Consider the following 17,487-nt stretch of genomic DNA (forward strand, 5'->3'; position numbering starts at 1 on the left):
CTTCCAAACACAGTCTCGCTGTTGTCAATTTCTCCTCCTCCATCGACCCGTTGACTGCAAATAATCTCTCTACTTTGTAGATCCACAAATGTGAATTCTCACCCTCAAATATAGGCATCTTCAACTTCCTTACCCTTGGGTCACCCCCATTTCCCCTAAATCCTCCGTAGCCACCCATTTCTCGAAGAGGAGGTGCTCCCCAAGTGTAATGCTCTTCCCTTCGGCCCTCAAACCCAAATCCTTCTTCAAAATCCCCTCTCCTTTCAAAATCAACACCCCGGCGATCATAATCATCCCTTCTCACAAAATCAGCACCCATTCGCTCATACCCGACACTCATTTCCTCCCTAGAAAGTGATTTCAACAGAGGCATCACATTGCTCCCTCCAAAATCTCCACTTCCAGAGTTTCCCTTCCCCTAAACGAGTTAGGGTTTCCCTCTCTCCCATGGTCACCGGTGGTTTCCTTCACTTCAGATGTCGTCAAATTGAGTTTGGCTTCAAGAAACTTCTTCAACTTGTCTTTTACTACGGCGAATCTTCCCTCCATCTTTTCATGAATGGATGCAAACTGGTTCTAAAAATCAGAAATTTTTTCCTCAAAATTTGATTTTAGTTTACCTGATTCTCCCTCCAAAACTTTCACCTTCCTTCCGGCCATTGGTACACCTTAGATCGACGTGCTCTGATACCAATTTGATAATAAACAACCACTAAATCAGAGAAAACGTGTTGAATTTCAGATAAATTCAGCAAACACCAAGCAGATTTTTTAAAATATGTAGAGAAATAGTGAGGCAAGCACTTGAAATTCAATAAGAAATGAAAAGAAACAACCCGATACAATGAATTTTCAATTCGAGAGAAAGATTCAGCTCTTCAATCTCTAGTCAAAATCTAGAGCACAAAACCAAACCAAAGATCTCAAATTTCAAATTTAATTCAAGATAAAACCTAACCCTAGCAAGAATAAGATTACTTAAAATAAAAGGACAATTCATTAATCCCTAAACAACCCCCAGTTTGAATTTTCCCTCCTAAACCAAGCCTTCAATATGGCGTGGGCCCAATCCATGCATCCCCCCAGCCTAGCCTCCCCCCCCCCCCCCCCCCCCCACCCCCCTCTTCCCCCTTCACCCCCCCCCGCTAGCCAATTCTTATATTTAGAATGAGTTGAATAATTACTTTATGATTAACATATTCAAATATTTCTTTCTCAATATAAGTGATTTTTTAAAGGGAAACCCACGGAACTGATCTTCTTCAAGAGACCAATCTTCCAAGTTGAAAATGTGTTCCAAACCTCATGAAGAATCAGTAAGATGACCTATCTTGGTATAGTAGTTTAGTCGGAAAATTGATTTATCTGACTGACACTAGGCCTAACATTTCATTCAACATTGGAGTTGTTAGGCAGCAAATGCAAAATCCAAAAATAGAAGCTTTTTGAGAAATTATTATGTGAATGCTTAGGTACATCAAAAAGCCTCTTGAAAAAAGGGTGAGTATATACTAATACTAAGCATGTGAATTTACAACCATTCTCATATATCGATTGTGTTGGCTCAATTGAACATAGGAAGACAACCTCTAGATATTAAAGACTTATTTAAGAGAGTTCAATTTTTCAATTACAAAACCTATGATTCCATACTATTACAATAAAATAGTCATATATATTGTCATCTACATTGCTTTTTCAATTTCAAATGTGAAATGATATTCCATAAAAGAACTTAGCATATTAATGTTGATTGTCATTTTATTCAAGATGTTATATTTTTTTAGAAGATTTTCACTCGAAACTCTAGTCAAAACAATTGATTGAGTTACAAAAACTAAGGCATTTTACGAATATGTTGATTATATAACAAATTGGAGTTAACTGATATATATACTCCAATTTGAAGAAGAGTGTTAAAGTAGGATAATATTAAAATAAGAGAGCTCTCTATATTTCGAGACTAGTGCAAATTAGGGGTGTAAATAAGTCGAGTCGAGTATAGGTCTTATCGAGCTCGGCTCGTTAGTCGGAAAGCGAGCTCGAGTCGAGCTCGACATGCGAGCTCAAGCTCGAGCTCGTCCCACTGTAAACGAGCTCGAATCAGCTCGATTCAGTTTGGCATTTTCCCGCCTGTCCATTTTTTATTTCTCCCCCATGTGTCTGCCATTTTTTTTTCCCGCCTGAGCAGCTGTCACTTGGAACTCACATCAAGAATTATAGCCGGCTATTAATGAGCAACAGTTTAACATATATTATAATATAGTTTATATCTTATTTTAATTGAAGCACTTGTAGTTGTCCCAACTCCCAAGCAATTGTATTTGTCCCAATATAAATTATAATACATTTTAATATATTATTTTAATTAACATACGTATTCATTAACATATATTTTAATATATTATAATACATATTGTATATTATTTTAATTAATAAATAATTAACGAGCCGAGCTCGCGGCGAGCTCACGAGCCGATCTGGCTCAAGCTCGAACTCGAGCTCATTTATCATTCGAGCTCGGTTATAGGCTCGAAGCTCGATAAGCTCGGCTCGTGAGCTCGTTAACGAGTCGAGTTCGAGCCGGCTTGGCTCACTTACACCCCTAGAGCAAATCAATTGGTTATACCTTCGAATATTGCAAAGATTTCCTGTTATAATCAGGAGGATCTCTAGTGAATGATACATCCCAAAATAATTTCTCCTATAACAATTTACCAAACCATAAAAGGACGGTTGAATCACTCAAATACCATCATTTTTTAGTCCTCACACCGTTGTTAAACCAACAACCATTGTGGATCCTGCTACCAACTTTACCACCTATCGCAATAAGCATTCAAACAACCAATAACATATAGTTGGTTGTTGTAAATGTAACAGATAGCGGGAAGCTAGAGGGTTAGAGCAGTCTTAGTGACATGAGGGTTAGTAATGATTTAAGTACTCAGGTATAGGAGTGTAAGTGAGCAAAGCCGGCTCAAACTCGACTCATTAACGAGCCGGCTCAAACTCGACTCATTAACGAGCCGGCTCGAACTCGACTCATTAACGACCTCGTGAGCCGAGCTTATCGAGCTTTGAGCTCAAGCTCGAGCCTATAATTGAGCTCGAATGATAAATGAACTCGAGTTCGAGCTTGAGCCAGATCGGCTCGTGAGCTCGCGAGCCAGCTCGTTAATTATTTATTAAATAAAATAATATATAATATGTATTATAATATATTAAAATATATATTAATAAAAACATATGTTAATTAAAATAATATATTAAAATGTATTATAATATATATTGGGACAAATACAATTGCTTGGGAGATGGGACAACTACAATTGCTTTAATTAAAATAATATATAAACTATATTATAATATATGTTAAACTGTTGCTCACTAATACCCAGCTATAATGCTTGATGTGAGTTACAAGTGACAGCTGCTCAGACAGAAAAAAAGGGCAGACACAGACGGGAAAAATGAAAAATGAACAGGCGGGAAAAAGCCAAACTGAATCGAGCCGGCTCGAGATCGTTTACAGTTGGACGAGCTCGAGCTTGAGCTGAGCTCGAAAGTCGAGCTCGAGTTTCTAGCTCACTTTTCGACTAACGAGCAGAGATCGATAAGGCCTAAACTCGACTCGACTCGACTTGTTTACACCCCTACTCATGTATGAGAGCATTGTCATTAATTAGCTATGCGTTATAAATTCCCTGATATTTCAAAATCAAAATTGAGGGATCCAATTATTCATATAAAAAAAAAAATCGATGTGAACAATCCTTAGTAATTGTATATCCAAACTCAAGCAGCATATAGATATCACATACCCTTTTAAAGATGTATGTGGCATTACCTTCACTTAAATATTCTTATGAGTCAAAAGCATAGAAATTGGCCTGGAATTAGTTACAATGTCCATGGGCAAACTAAAAGGAAAACGAAAAACAAGTGAGCTTTTACGAAAAAGCATTTGAGCGCAACAACAAAGTATTGCATGAAGCCTGATGAAGGTCCTTGGTACATCTGAAACAATCATGTTGAGTTTTTTTTTTTTTTTTTTTTCCCTAGAACCTGTAAGATATCAGATTAATTAAATATGATTCAAGGATACACTGTGCAAGAATGATATTTGCATCTTAAAGCCATACCTTCGTATTTTTCAAAATTCCAAAGGTTAAAAAGGTAACTTCCATAATACCACATTGAACTTGATAAATGCAACAAATCATGCAAATGCAATTATGTAATATTTGAGACAAAAAAAAAAACATTTACTGAAAGGAAAATCTGATTGAACTTCAACAGACAACAGTTGTTATGAAGGTTAGGCGACAGACATGCATTAGGCCACTAAATTACAGAAGGCTATAACAAAACACTAGAAAAGATGCTTTAGAAGAACATAAAAAACAAAAGGTATTAACTCAAAGAGAAATTATCACCTCAATGACGGCAAGGGTATCCAGGTTGGGAGATAGGGTTGGCTTAACACCTTTTGCAGCAAAAACTTCATCAGGTGTCCTGTGCCAGATGAGCTTCATTAATTCATGATCATTAAATCAAACAAAGTACACTTGAATCACTAAATCAAACAAAAAACACTGGCGGGTAGCAAGCATCTATAACCATGGAATTAAATTCAAGGGTAAATAGTAATGTTAAAATGTATTAAGACAGAAACAGTAACCCTTGGGGACTCAAAAAGTACCTGGCTAAAATAGGCCTTGGGCTAAGCCTATCCTCAGGGTCACTGCATTGCATAATGAAAAAATTGACACTTATAATAAACATAGTAAAAAAATCCAGCTAGACTACCAAGTACCTGATAGATTTTAAATTACAAGTTCACCTTTGTACACAAACAACCGCTTCAACCAAATTTGCTTTTAGCATTTCTACTGCAATGGTTGTCACAATACCCGTCCATTGAGCTCCTAGATAACCGAAAATAAATATTTTCAGCAAAACTGCTTCTTTATTAGCATATTTGTTTAAGGTTTGAAAATTTGTTGTGTTTAACAGCTCTGTCGATATCAGTAGAATGAATATAAGGTGAATTGCAACAGCTGCTTATAAAATGAATATAAGGTGAATTGCAACAGCTGCTTATAAAAAACCGTTACATGAGTTGCAAGGGCGACAACCTTCACATGCACTGCTCTAGCAAGATAGCACAATATGTTCTGTAACTTACAAGTAAAAAAAAGTCATTTTCTATCGCGTCATTTCTGAACCATTACAAAGTAGAAATCAGTCAAAGGTAAAACTGTAAACACAGAGGAAACAATCACAAAAAACTGTATAGTCATCCTTCCTAAAGCCCAAATGAAATGTTTCCCACCTTTCTACATGGAAATAGAATGATTTTGAAGCGCTGCGTTGCATTCTATAACCATAGGAGATCATGCCTAACGTTTCAGTGACTGGTTTGTCCAGCACAAAAGCACACAGTTGATACTCCAGAAAGACCATCCATACAACTCATGGCATGATAAATCTCTCTTTCGTAAGCACAATTAAGCAGATCAGACAAACAAATAAAAAACTCACCAGAAGCTTGGATGATGAACTTTTCAAATTATTGATGTTGCAAAAAGGATATAGGCTAATATAAGACAAATGGCATTCTTAAGGAATAGCAGCCCACATATTACAACATGACTAAGGCTAGTAGGCTTGCAAGCTAAACTGCAAGTACAAACTAATTATACTGAGGACAGACTCAAAGAAGAGAGAGAGAGAGAGGCTGTGCAATAAACAAAAATAAGTTCACAAAATGATAAATGCATCCCCATAAGCAATGCTGAAAAAAGAATAGCGTTCAGCTTTCTCAGTAAACATGAAAAATGTGTGCATGAATACCTTCAACGGGCTTTATTTTTCTAGCATATAGCAACTCCTCGTGTACACCGAAGTACATTTCATCTGAGCTACTTCCCCGTCCTCTTCCATGCACTGCAGGTTCTAAAGCCTAATACAAATTTGATTTTGTAACAATAATACACCGCAGAATAAAATGCATAATTATTAATAACAAACATCCAAAATTCAAAATTGTAGAAGGTAAACTTCAGCACAACCTAATATCATCAATTTAAACCAGTCCTGTATTTTAACTTAACATACAAAACACCGGATCATAGCAAACTTGCTATTCTTGAATCAAATTGAATGCTGCAATTAGAGCATTAGAATGCACTAAAAATGGGTCAAATAAAGAGAAAATTGGTAGAATTAAATGATTAATGGAAAAATGTTGTCAATATATGAGAACATTGTTCACAATAACTGTTATTGTGAAATAAACACCTAAATAATGGGGAATGCACTGTTCATTTTACCAGAATAATTTCAACTTCTTTTTGCTCCTATGGTCCATAGATTTGGTCATCTACTCAAATGCATCTAATGCCATCCAAATGAGCCCACATGCCGATCCTAATCTCTCTATCTCCCCTCTCTTATTGTCTCTTCATTACAATCTCCACCACTCGAAGTATTAGCACAATTATATTACATAACACATTATGGTTAGCAAACGTTTACAAGCTAACCCATTTGCAAAAAAAAAAAGGCCTCTCCAACAGATTGTGATACATGAAGATCTCCCTACTTCAACAAACACTCCACCACGGCACCACCTTCGTAATGCTGAAGTTGCATCAACTTTATAGAGTACTTTCTAGTGATGGGGATTTGACGAAGTGCAACAATAGACCTATCACAATGTCTATGACAAATAATTAATTTTTAAAAGTCAAAACATGATATTTATGATTGTTTTGTGTGTGTGTGATTTAGAGAGGCAATATATATTACGCAGTCATGTGCTATGTTCATGTATCATTTAGTCAATCCATGCTTATAAGTTATGTTGGAGGATTGGCGGCATCAAAAGACTTTCAAATGCACATAATTCTATCATTATGTCGCATTATGCAAAGAGAATAACTTGATGATCTCATGCAAGGTCAAGATAGAGAGGGTTCTACAAGGCTTCATATTTTAACTCCTAATCATATGAGGAGTCAAAAGGAGACTTGTGAAATTTATTTTTAGCAAGAAGAGACAGACATGCTCTCTCTCTCTCTCCTCTCTTCGTTACCATCTCCACTTCTCAAAGAATTTGCAGTCATATTACATAACTCTTTAAGGTGTTCAATCTATCAACATTTGGTGCTTTCATTGAGATAGCTGCTCAAATGAAAAGAGTAATCGAATATTATGAGAAAAACTCCACAAAAACTCGTAATTAGACCCCTCATGGACATCAAGAGAGAATTGGTAAATGTTACAAAAGCACGGTTCGCAATGACCCAAGCAAATGTCTCCAACTGGAATCAACTCTTCATAATCTCCTCACCCACCTTCCACCTTTCAGGTTGAGGAGCGCTAAAGAGAGTCTCCTCTACTTCTTTGCAACCAATTGTTGTGGCAAAAGATGGGCAGGAAAATATCCCAAAGATTGAGGTGGATAGGATACCTAGAAGAGTTTGCCTCAAGGGGTTGTAGTGCCAGCATGTCTTAATTGCAAAGATAATGGAGAAACTTCTTGCAAAGTTCAAGATTCCTCAGTTGCATTCTTGCCACAATTCACCAAACCAATGGAGCATCTCACTTAGTGGCCCTTCATATAATATATAATGACATTGCGACGTGTATTCATAACATTAAAAAATTATGCTTTGCAATGATTCTTTAAGAACCAAGTGGGAGAATTAGAACATTTTATGAGTTTAAGAGACAGCTATTTAATCAACTCTCAAAAGTTGATGAAGATTTGGTAGGGCCTCCCAACATCTGCCAAGAGGAGCTTGAACCCAACAAGCCTACATGCTGAGGTGAAAAAGGAGATGTTGGAGCCCTATGAGAAGTTCTAAGTTTATGGTGGTAAAAAATCCCATGACTACTTGCGATAAGAAGTTCTAAGCACATTCAAAACAAGGAGCTCACAAAGGGGACCTAAGTCGCCCTCCTCGTCTACTCAATCACCAATCTCAGTCAATGGGATGTACAATAATCACATTAATCATACTAGCAAGAATAAAGAATACCCTAACAAGGTGCAAACAACAAGTCCTCCAAGACTACCTCATCATGCGCAAAGTATACTAGATTCTCCCTATGAGGATATGAATTGTCGCGACTAGTCAAGCTAATAGAAAGAATTTCAACCATCCAAAAGGTAGGGAGGATAGGAGAGCAAACAAGAAAGAAAAGATAGCGTACACCAAATTTTTAAGTTGTTCCAACAACAACCAACATATATTATAAGGCGAGGGGACAAGGATTTCATTAAGTGAAAAAGAATGAAATTACAAGTATCTCTAGTGCTATGCTCTTACACTTAGTTTAAAATCTAGAAAACTTTTCGTAGGATTTAAATCATCTCATTTCATCCTGGTTTCCTACTAGCCTCGTGTGTTATCCCTATATGAAAGCTCAAGTATGGAGTACTTATAGATGTTGGCCAACTTAAGGCAATTTGGAGCAAATCGTGAAGGGAGGGGCAATTGAATTTGGCAATGATCAATGTAGTGGGCCACATGCAGACTATGGAGCAATCAAGCACTAGATAGCGGGCATTAAACAATCAGCTAACTGGCGAGTAATAATAATTCACACGAATGAAGGTGATTCATGACAGGTAGACATTATGATGTTTCAACAAATCTTTCAGATATGGCCATCAGTCCATACATGAAGTGGTAATGTGGCATCACGCAAGTGATTAGAGCATATGATAATGGTTATTGCAATCAAGACGAAAGGCTGGATCTTCTAGAATCTTGTCAGGGTTAATGAATATTCTAGACGTATGGATTGCCTTTGTCAACAATTATGTCTATTTAAATATAACTTTTATGACAAAGATTATCGATAACTTCAAAAAAAAATTAAGAGATCACTAGGTGTGAACAAGCCTTATTGCTTGAGCATGTGAAAAGGTGTCGCATTATGTTAAAAAAGAATCTGCAATATATTTGAAAAGTTATTCAACCTCAAAAAATAGCTCAAAAAAATATGGAGAAAATAACTGAAATTAGTTATTATTTTGATCATCAACAAGACAGGTTCTAATTTTGATAATGGTAATGGAATCTTATTTCTTTATTCAAATAGAGAAATTCAGAAATTAATGAATTGTTTTGTTATAAATTTGGATGAAGACAAGAACAAAAAATTCTCAAGCAATGTCTTATCCATCTTCAACAAAAGAACATCAAAACAAAAGCATGTTTAGACATTGCAAGATGCATTTATTAAATGAAATTCCATTCAACATGGTAAGGAGTCCATCATGAATTAATAAGCTTTATTTGTTGGAAACTAAGAAAACAAATAAATTTTGCTTGCATATATGAACTTCGAACATAGAAATTAGATGAACAATATTAAAGATGGTTGATGAAGTGAAGAAGATATGAGTTCTTCAATATGAAATAATAGTCTGACATTCTTCATTAAAAATTATTAAGAGATTTTTGCTTTAAATAAGTTGATGCATCAATCTTTGTTAAAGGCGTACCTTCTTAACGAAGTTGAAACAAACATAGTTGTTCAAGTGGTAACAAATAATGCAAGTGCATATAAGGATGCAAGGAGGAAGTTAATGAAGAAAATTAAACATATTTATTGAACTAGATGTAAAGTCCATTGTCTCAATTTGATGCTTGAGAAGCTATAACAGTTGTCACAACATAAATATGCTTGCTTAAAGCAAAAATAGTTAGCAAGTATGAGGAAGTTCACAAACAAAGAAATTATACATTCAGTCATCAAAAGATTTTCACTACTTTAATTAACTTTACAAAGGTTCGAACTTCGAAGAATTGCAACAATCTTTAAAGGCCAAGCTTGCTTTTATAAAAAGAGATAAATGTTTATAGGAAAAAAAAACTTTAAAGAAAACAAGTGAATAAAATTATTTTCAAAGATAATTCTTTTTTAGTCGTGTTAACTATGCTCTTAAGAGTTAAGACCATATAATCTCTAATAATGGGACTGAAAACGGTTGATGGTGAAAAGGCTATATTAATGGAAATTATCAATGAAGCTATGGAAAAGTATACATAGTCTAACCAACTTTTGACAGTTTTCCAATGCTCTAAAACCATCATGATGGCATCCCACATATGGTTTTTTGTAAATCAAGTTTAGTAAATACATGTGTATTTTGGAGGTCCTAGTTTCAAGTTAGGGAAACATCTTTGAAAATGTAGTGGTCAGGCTGCATGTATCAACCTCCACATATTAGCTGATAAGTTGGCGCCATGCGACCACCTCCACCTAGCGCCTCCATAGTAGCTAGTGGGTAGGCATGCCTCTGGTTTTTTGCTAATCTATTAAATGAAGGAGATGGAGAAGCCGAAGCTGTTATATGGGAAAAGCATCCAAGTCCTTTATGATCCAGAGGCCTTCTCTAGTTGTATAATCCAGAACCAATATAAATACCACCCCCCCCCCCCCCCCCCCAACCCCCCCCCCCCCCCCCCCATGTAAAATTTTCAGGGGAACTTTTGCCACCAATAAAACAGCGAGCAAGAAATAAACACCTAGATCCTAGTGCTCCAAGCATAACCAGATTTACTCGGGAAAATACAAGAAAATGATCCACTCATCCTCTCTTCGTCATGATCTCCAAACTATTTCAACAGTCAAATAAAGTGACTCTTTTGAGACATTGAATCTGAGGTCCACAGACCCTAATCGGCTATAATCCTGACAACAACTTCTGGGACACCAAAATAAATAAATAAAAGAGCAATAACACCTCACCTCAATCCTCGACATGCCGGCTCCTAAGAAAGCGCACGCGTCCCTGACGTGTGCTATGTAATAGGTATCACAAAGCCCACAGCGGCTGCATCAGCAAACACTAGTGATGAGTAACCCCAAACCTTTCTAGGAGATCAAAACTACAAAAAGGTCGTGACCTGCAGTGCTCCTTGGCAGGATAAACCCCACCAGGGCGAATCGGCTTCGAACGATTCCTCCAATCATCCCGTAGCTTGACGGATTTGGAAGCATTCTCTGCGTAATGGGAAAGAGAAACTAGTGATAAGGCTATAAAGTGATTAAATTAAAGAATAGAGGTTTCGGTAGCACATAGACACGTACCTTCCGAAGAAGAAGGGGAAGAGGCAGAGGCTAGGACGAAAGAGGCGGCAGAAATGATGGCGGCCATGGGAGGGGAGTGAGCTTTGAGCAAACGGATGGCTGTAATCCCCCATCACTCACATATAAGCCTATAAGAAGCGTGGAAGACGAAACAAACAGTGTGGCCCACTGGTTAGAAATGATTTTGTTTTCCTTTCTTTTTTTCTCTTGTAGAAAATATATATATATATATATATATATAGTCTCTTCATTTGATAAAAACAAATTTAGCAATAAAAATATATGAGGCATAAAGTGGTATATTCGATTCTTATTATTCATATAAATTTTAATATTAAATATATCATTTTTATATTTTATTATTATCAATCTTATCATCCTATAAACTTTAATATTTCATTTCATGTATTCATATTTGTTCTTGGAAGGTAGGCATGTAATATTAAAATTTTAGGTATTATATATATAAATAGCATGAAATAAAGTGGTATGTATGTAAATCCCCCACACACACAAGAATGCCATCGCTCTTTATTTCTTCCTGGCAATAATTTTGCTATTTTCACCAAGCCTATAATTTTTTCTCCATACTAACGTGCGAGAAATCATCTGGCGCCACCACTAACTAGTTGAGGTACTATCTTCTCTCTCTATTCTTTGATACTCACACACAACCCCTTTGACCCGAATTTTTATTTGGTCTGGTGTCCTAACGTAGCTCTACGTTCGGACTCCAGTAAAATGGTGTCACGTGCCCTTACTCTTTACCGCGCGGCCCGACGACTCGACCCAGACCGGACCCGGGATTGCTATGTATTGGTTGATTTGTGCAGACGGGGGTATTGTTATGTATTGCTCGATATTCCTCGACAATAACTAGAAATATCATTCTGTGAAGACCAATACCGAGCAATACCCCGGTTTTGCTAAGTATTGCTCGATATTGCTATGTATTGATCGGTATTGCTCGGTATTGTTAGGTATTGGTCTTGATAGAGCGGTATTTCTCGTTATTGTCAAGCAATACCTAGCAATACCGAGCAATGCCTAGCAATACGCGAACATAGCAATATCGGGTTCTGGTCCGGGTTGGGTCGTCAGGCCGCGCGGTAAAGAGTAAGAGCACGTGGCGACATGTTATTGGCCTCTGGATGTAGAGCTACGTCCGGTGTCTGGACCTAATAATTGTTCCTTTGACCCACCCTATCTCTCGTTTGCTCTTTCCCTATCTCCAAATTCATCGATTCTTTGAGTTTTTCATCCCACGGAGTTGATTCTATCAATAATCCATTTATAAATTCATTTGGCATCCTATATATATTCTTTTAAATGGCATTTAAAAACATTTGTCTGGTCTTTGCTTCCATAGGTTTTATGACCATATCTATCTATTCGCTTTTCAATCGATTTAAGTTTGAACGGTATGATTAATGATTTGGAGGTTCCCACGGTGTATTTTTTCGTTAAGTGCTTAGAGATCAATCTATGCCTCTTTCACTAGTGTGCAATTGCTCTATATAGGGAAGGTGAGAGGACGATTAGGGTAAATGTGATGGTATTGTAAGAAAGGGTTGGGAAAATCTATTGCTTATTGGAAATTTTGGATGCCAACTATAGAACTGCTTCATCTGCTTCACCATAGATGATCTGAACCTGAAACAAGCAAACACCAAAGCAAACAGAAATTAGGGAGGAGAAGAGAATTGGTGTTAGAAGCTTGTTCACATTTCGTTGTGTGTTTACTATAGCTTTATATTAGTGTATATAACACAATATATGGACAGTGACATATACAATATAGATTAAGGTGGTTAGACATCAATGGTTGTGATGCTAGATCAGAGATAAAGTAATATGAAGTACATGAGTAGTGGAAGAATAATTGCAAGTTGATATGTTGGCATGCTTATCACTTCCCCTCAAGCTAGCATTTGGGTCCAAAATGGTGAGCTTGCTGCGAAGCTCCTGAAAATGCAATGCTTTGGTTAATAAATCAGGTAACTAATTTGTAATGTATATGAGACGCTTGTAATAGAATGTTCTTGATGCACTCATGAACAAAATAAAAATCTATTTCAATATGTTCAGTTCTGGCATGAAAAATTGGATTATTAGCTAGAGCAATGGAAGACATATTATCACAAAATAAGATAGTAGTAGGTGAAGAATCAATTTGAAATTCTTTCAACATCCTTCTAAGGCAAATAATATTCGTAGCAGCCATTGCAAGAGCGCAGTATTCCGCTTCAGTGGAGGATCTAGCAACTTTTTTTTTTGTTCCAAGAAAGCACAATAATCAATCATAGATTTCCGATCAGTGGAATCAACAACCCAGTCGGAATCAGAGTATGCATAAAGATGAAAAATTAGTTGCAGTAATTGGTAGGCCAAAAATAATTGTACCTTTTACGTATTGAAGAAGACACTTAAAAAGCTTGAAATCATCTTTGATTGAGGTTGATGCATAGGTTGACATAATTTGCTAATTGTGTAAGCAATGTGTGGTCGGGTAAGTGTTAAATATTCAAAACATCCAATAATATGTTTAAACAAATCGGCTTGAGCAGGTACGAGAAATTGGGATGAAGTAGATGTTGACTTTGAAGCAATAAGAGTAGATATTGGCTTACATCAGCCATATCGGCCTTGTAAAGTAAATCAACTGCATGTTTTGATTGAGATAGATGGGAACTGTTTGGACTATGTAACACTTGCATCCCAAGGAAATAGGAGATGCTACCAAGATTTTTCATATGAAATATGTGAGTGAGAGCCGAGAGAAGTTGTTGAATTGTTTGATCATCATTTTCAATGAGTAGAAGGCCGTCTACATAAACTATAATGTAGATAATTGTCGAATGATTGTGATAAATTAATAAAGATGGGTCGGTTGTGCTATGAATGAACTTATATTGAAGAAGGTATGATGAAAAAAGTTTCAAACTATTATCTCGATGATTGTTTTAAATAATATATAGACTTTTGTAATAAGCAAACATAGTCTAGCTATAAAGAATCTTTGAAGTCAGTAGTTTGATACATGTACATTGTATCAGTAAGATTGCCATGATGAAAAGCGTTTGATTCATCAAGTTGAAGGACCTTCCATTTAAAGTACTAGCAACCACAAGTAAAATATGAATAGTCTTAAGTTTAGCCACCGGACTAAAGGTATGAAGGTAATCCAAACTATACTATCGATTGAAACCTTGTGCGACCAAGTGAGCCTTTATATCTCGTAATAATTCCATTGGAATTATGTTTAGTTTTAAAAATCCATTTACATCCCAAAACATTATGTGTCGGGCAAGGAGGGACCAATTTCCAAGTGCCTTGTTGTTGGAGGGCAGCAAACTCATTATACATTGCTTAACGCCAAACTAAGTGTTTAACAGCCTTTGTATAACAAGTAGGATCTGAAGGAATAATTAAAGTGTTCATACTGACAAAATGCTTTAGTTTAAGTGTCCCAGTCTAAAGTCTTTGTAACAACTAGGTGATCAATAGATTGTAATGGAGGTGGAGTTGGTATAATTATTTGATGGTGGAGGAGAATAATGGAAAATAGATGAAGGATAAATAGGTGTAGCAGGTGCATTGGTAGTATCTGGTGGAGGAGGTAAGGGGACAATTGCATGTATTGGGAGAAGTAGATTGAGAAGAGGCTTGCTGAGTAAATAGAGGAACAAGCAATGATGGTGGAGTGTAGATGAAAGAATATTGTTGTTGAGAATGAATTTGTTATTGGAAAGAGTTATGCAAAAAGTGGAAAATATCTTCAAGAAAATTGATATGATGATATGTGAATATTTTACCTGAATCGATGTGAAAACATTGATATTCTTTTGTAGTAGAGGCATATCCAATAAAAAACACATGGCAAATATCTCAAATGAAATTTGGTCAGACAAATGGGAGGAAGTAAGGGGTAGCAAAGAAAACTAAATGACTTGAGAAATGAGTAGTTTGGAGTCTTGTGAGAAAGTAATTTAAATGGAGAGGAGAGTTTTTTGGACATAGGAGGTATTCAATTTATTAAATAGACTTCTGTAAGAATAACATGTACCAAAAAATGATGAGGCATATGTGCTTCAAGAAGCAGGGTACAAATTATTTCAAGGATATGACGGTGTTTGCATTCAGCAATACCATTTTGTTATGGTGTATATGAGCAAGTGATCTAATGAAGAATGCCACATTTGGAAAGAAAGGATTGAAACTTTTAAAAGAATATTCACCACCGCCATCTGAATGCAAGCATTTCATATTTTGATTGAATTTTTTTTCAACCAATAATTTAAATTGAAAAAATGTTTGCGCAACATCATATTTAGCTTTTAATGGATAACCCAAAGAAAAATGAGAGAAATCATCAATAAACAACATGTAGTTTTTAAAACCATGTAAAGATAAAATGGGGGAAGGACCCCATACATCACAATGTATCATTTCTAAATCATGACTCGATCTAGAAGATGAAGAAGAAAAGGGTAGCTTGTGACTCTTAGAAAGAGCACAAGTGTTACAATGATAAGTTATAGACATAGACAAAAAAGGAGAGCTGGCATGTTTCGGTAATTTGAGAAGAACCAGATGAGACGAGCAACTAATTAAGACGATGATGTCATGGTTGAGTAGAGGAATGTGTTGTAAAAAAGGCTGAGAGGGATGTGAGGCAAGCTGGATAAGTACTAATTAGGTGGAGTCATTGACGAGATGGACCTTGGAGGAGAGTTTGGTTGGTCATCCGATCCTTGATATGGTAACCATGCAAATCAAATACAAAAGAGCATGAGTTATCAACTGTGAGGCGGTTTACTGAAAGAAGATTTTGAGTTAAGTTTGGAACAAGATGAAGAGATGAGAGTTGAAGTTTATGGTTGGGAGTTGGTAATAAACATTTACTAGTATGAGTAATGGGTAAGAGCTCTCCATTGCCAATCTTGACTTGCTGAGATGTTTTGTATGATTTGGCATTGTACATTTGATTAGAATCAATAGTTAAATGTGATGTAGGTCCTGTGTGCAACAACCATTTGGAAGAAGGAGACACAAGGTCGACTTAGTAGTCCGGAAAGAGGTAGCTAATAAAAAAAGTTTCCACTGTGCCAACACTTGAACGAAGAGTGGCCTATCTTGCAACAGATTTAACATTCTACAAAAGAAATTGAAGAAACAAAACCACGACTGAAATTGGTTCATCTGCGAGGAGGTCAAGAAGAAAAAAGACCATTGAAGCCACGACCGTGAGTTCTACTACGTTGAACAATAAATGCTTGTATTGGCTCAGATGACACTGAAAGTTCAAAAACTAATTTGACTGCTTAGTTGAGCTATTCAATACAAAGAAGAGCATAAAATCATCTAAACTAATTGGGTTCAAATTTGTCTAAATTGTAGTTTTAAATGCCTGATAAGAACTTGGCAAGCCATTCAGTGTGTATAATATAAATGTCGTCGAGCGGTAATGTGGAGCCAAAGGAACCAATTGCATCGACCTTGTGTTTAATCTTGGATAGATACTACATCATATATTTTTCTTTCATAGATATATGGTGCAATTTGTTCTTCAACTGAAGAATGCGAAAGAGATTCATTGATTGCAGACAACGCTCAGTAGACTGTCAAAATTGATAGCATGAATCAAGATTCAAAACATATGGCAGAAAAAGTACGATAAGTTATGGAATATAAAGCCAGCATAAGGTTTTGATCAATATGTAACCATGTGTAATATTCAGGGTTGGAACTAATTAAGGTAGAAAAGGAGAGAAGTTTAGGTGGCTTTGGAGCTAATCCATAAAGAACACCTAAAAAATGTTTGTTGTAAATAATTTTAGAAATTGAGATTTCCACAATGGGTAGTTTTCAGCTGTTAGCTGAATATTGAGCACATATTTCATGCTAGTCATAAGAAATTTTAGTTGAGATGAAATTGAAATATCAACCATTTTAATAACTAGTGGAAATTGAGATGAGGTAGATGACTAAGAGGAATTTTACATGGAGAAGAAATGCAAAGAAAACAGGAAGAAGAAACACATAACTCACTGTCGTGCTGTAGGGCACTAGTACATCTATGATACCATGTAGAACTGCTTCTCCTGCTTCACTATTGACGATATGAACCTAAAACAAGTAAACACCAAAGCAATTAGAAAATAGGGAGGAAAAGAGAATTAGTGCTAGAAGCTTGTTCACATTTCATTGTGTGCTTACCGTAGTTTTACATCAGTGTATATAACCCAATATATGGACATGGACATATACAACATATATTAAGGTGGTTAGACATCAATGGTCATGATGCTAGATAATAGAAAAAAAAGTATTATGATGTACAATAGTAGTGGAAGAATAATTGCAAGT

The 17,487-nt window shown here is 36.2% G+C and overlaps 1 protein-coding gene across 1 annotated transcript; it reads right to left on the reverse strand.

Moving 5' to 3' along the window:
- Positions 1-4,368: 4,368 nt before the first annotated feature.
- On the reverse strand, positions 4,369-11,276 carry LOC110101413 (7-hydroxymethyl chlorophyll a reductase, chloroplastic). Its single transcript, XM_020829297.2, has 7 exons — positions 11,119-11,276; positions 10,935-11,031; positions 10,777-10,861; positions 5,860-5,968; positions 4,847-4,931; positions 4,706-4,747; positions 4,369-4,518 (listed from the first exon to the last, which is right to left on the reverse strand). The coding sequence occupies exons 1-7, from the start codon at positions 11,183-11,185 to the stop codon at positions 4,422-4,424; spliced, it is 582 nt and encodes a 193-aa protein (XP_020684956.1). The 5' UTR covers positions 11,186-11,276; the 3' UTR covers positions 4,369-4,421.
- Between the last annotated feature and the right edge of the window lie 6,211 nt (positions 11,277-17,487).

Source organism: Dendrobium catenatum, unplaced genomic scaffold, assembly GCF_001605985.2.
Source record: "Dendrobium catenatum unplaced genomic scaffold, ASM160598v2 fragScaff_scaffold_1443, whole genome shotgun sequence".
NCBI classification, from domain to species: domain Eukaryota; kingdom Viridiplantae; phylum Streptophyta; class Magnoliopsida; order Asparagales; family Orchidaceae; genus Dendrobium; species Dendrobium catenatum.

Bases quoted from the DNA above. Each gene is read 5' to 3' on its own strand.
- LOC110101413 (XM_020829297.2), bottom strand. From the start codon at position 11,185: ATGGCCGCCATCATTTCTGCCGCCTCTTTCGTCCTAGCCTCTGCCTCT. The intron at 11,032-11,118 runs GTACGTGTCTAT...CCCATTACGCAG, and splicing joins TTCCCCTTCTTCTTCGGAAG to AGAATGCTTCCAAATCCGTC. The intron at 10,862-10,934 runs GTCACGACCTTT...TTGCTGATGCAG, and splicing joins CCTGCCAAGGAGCACTGCAG to CCGCTGTGGGCTTTGTGATA.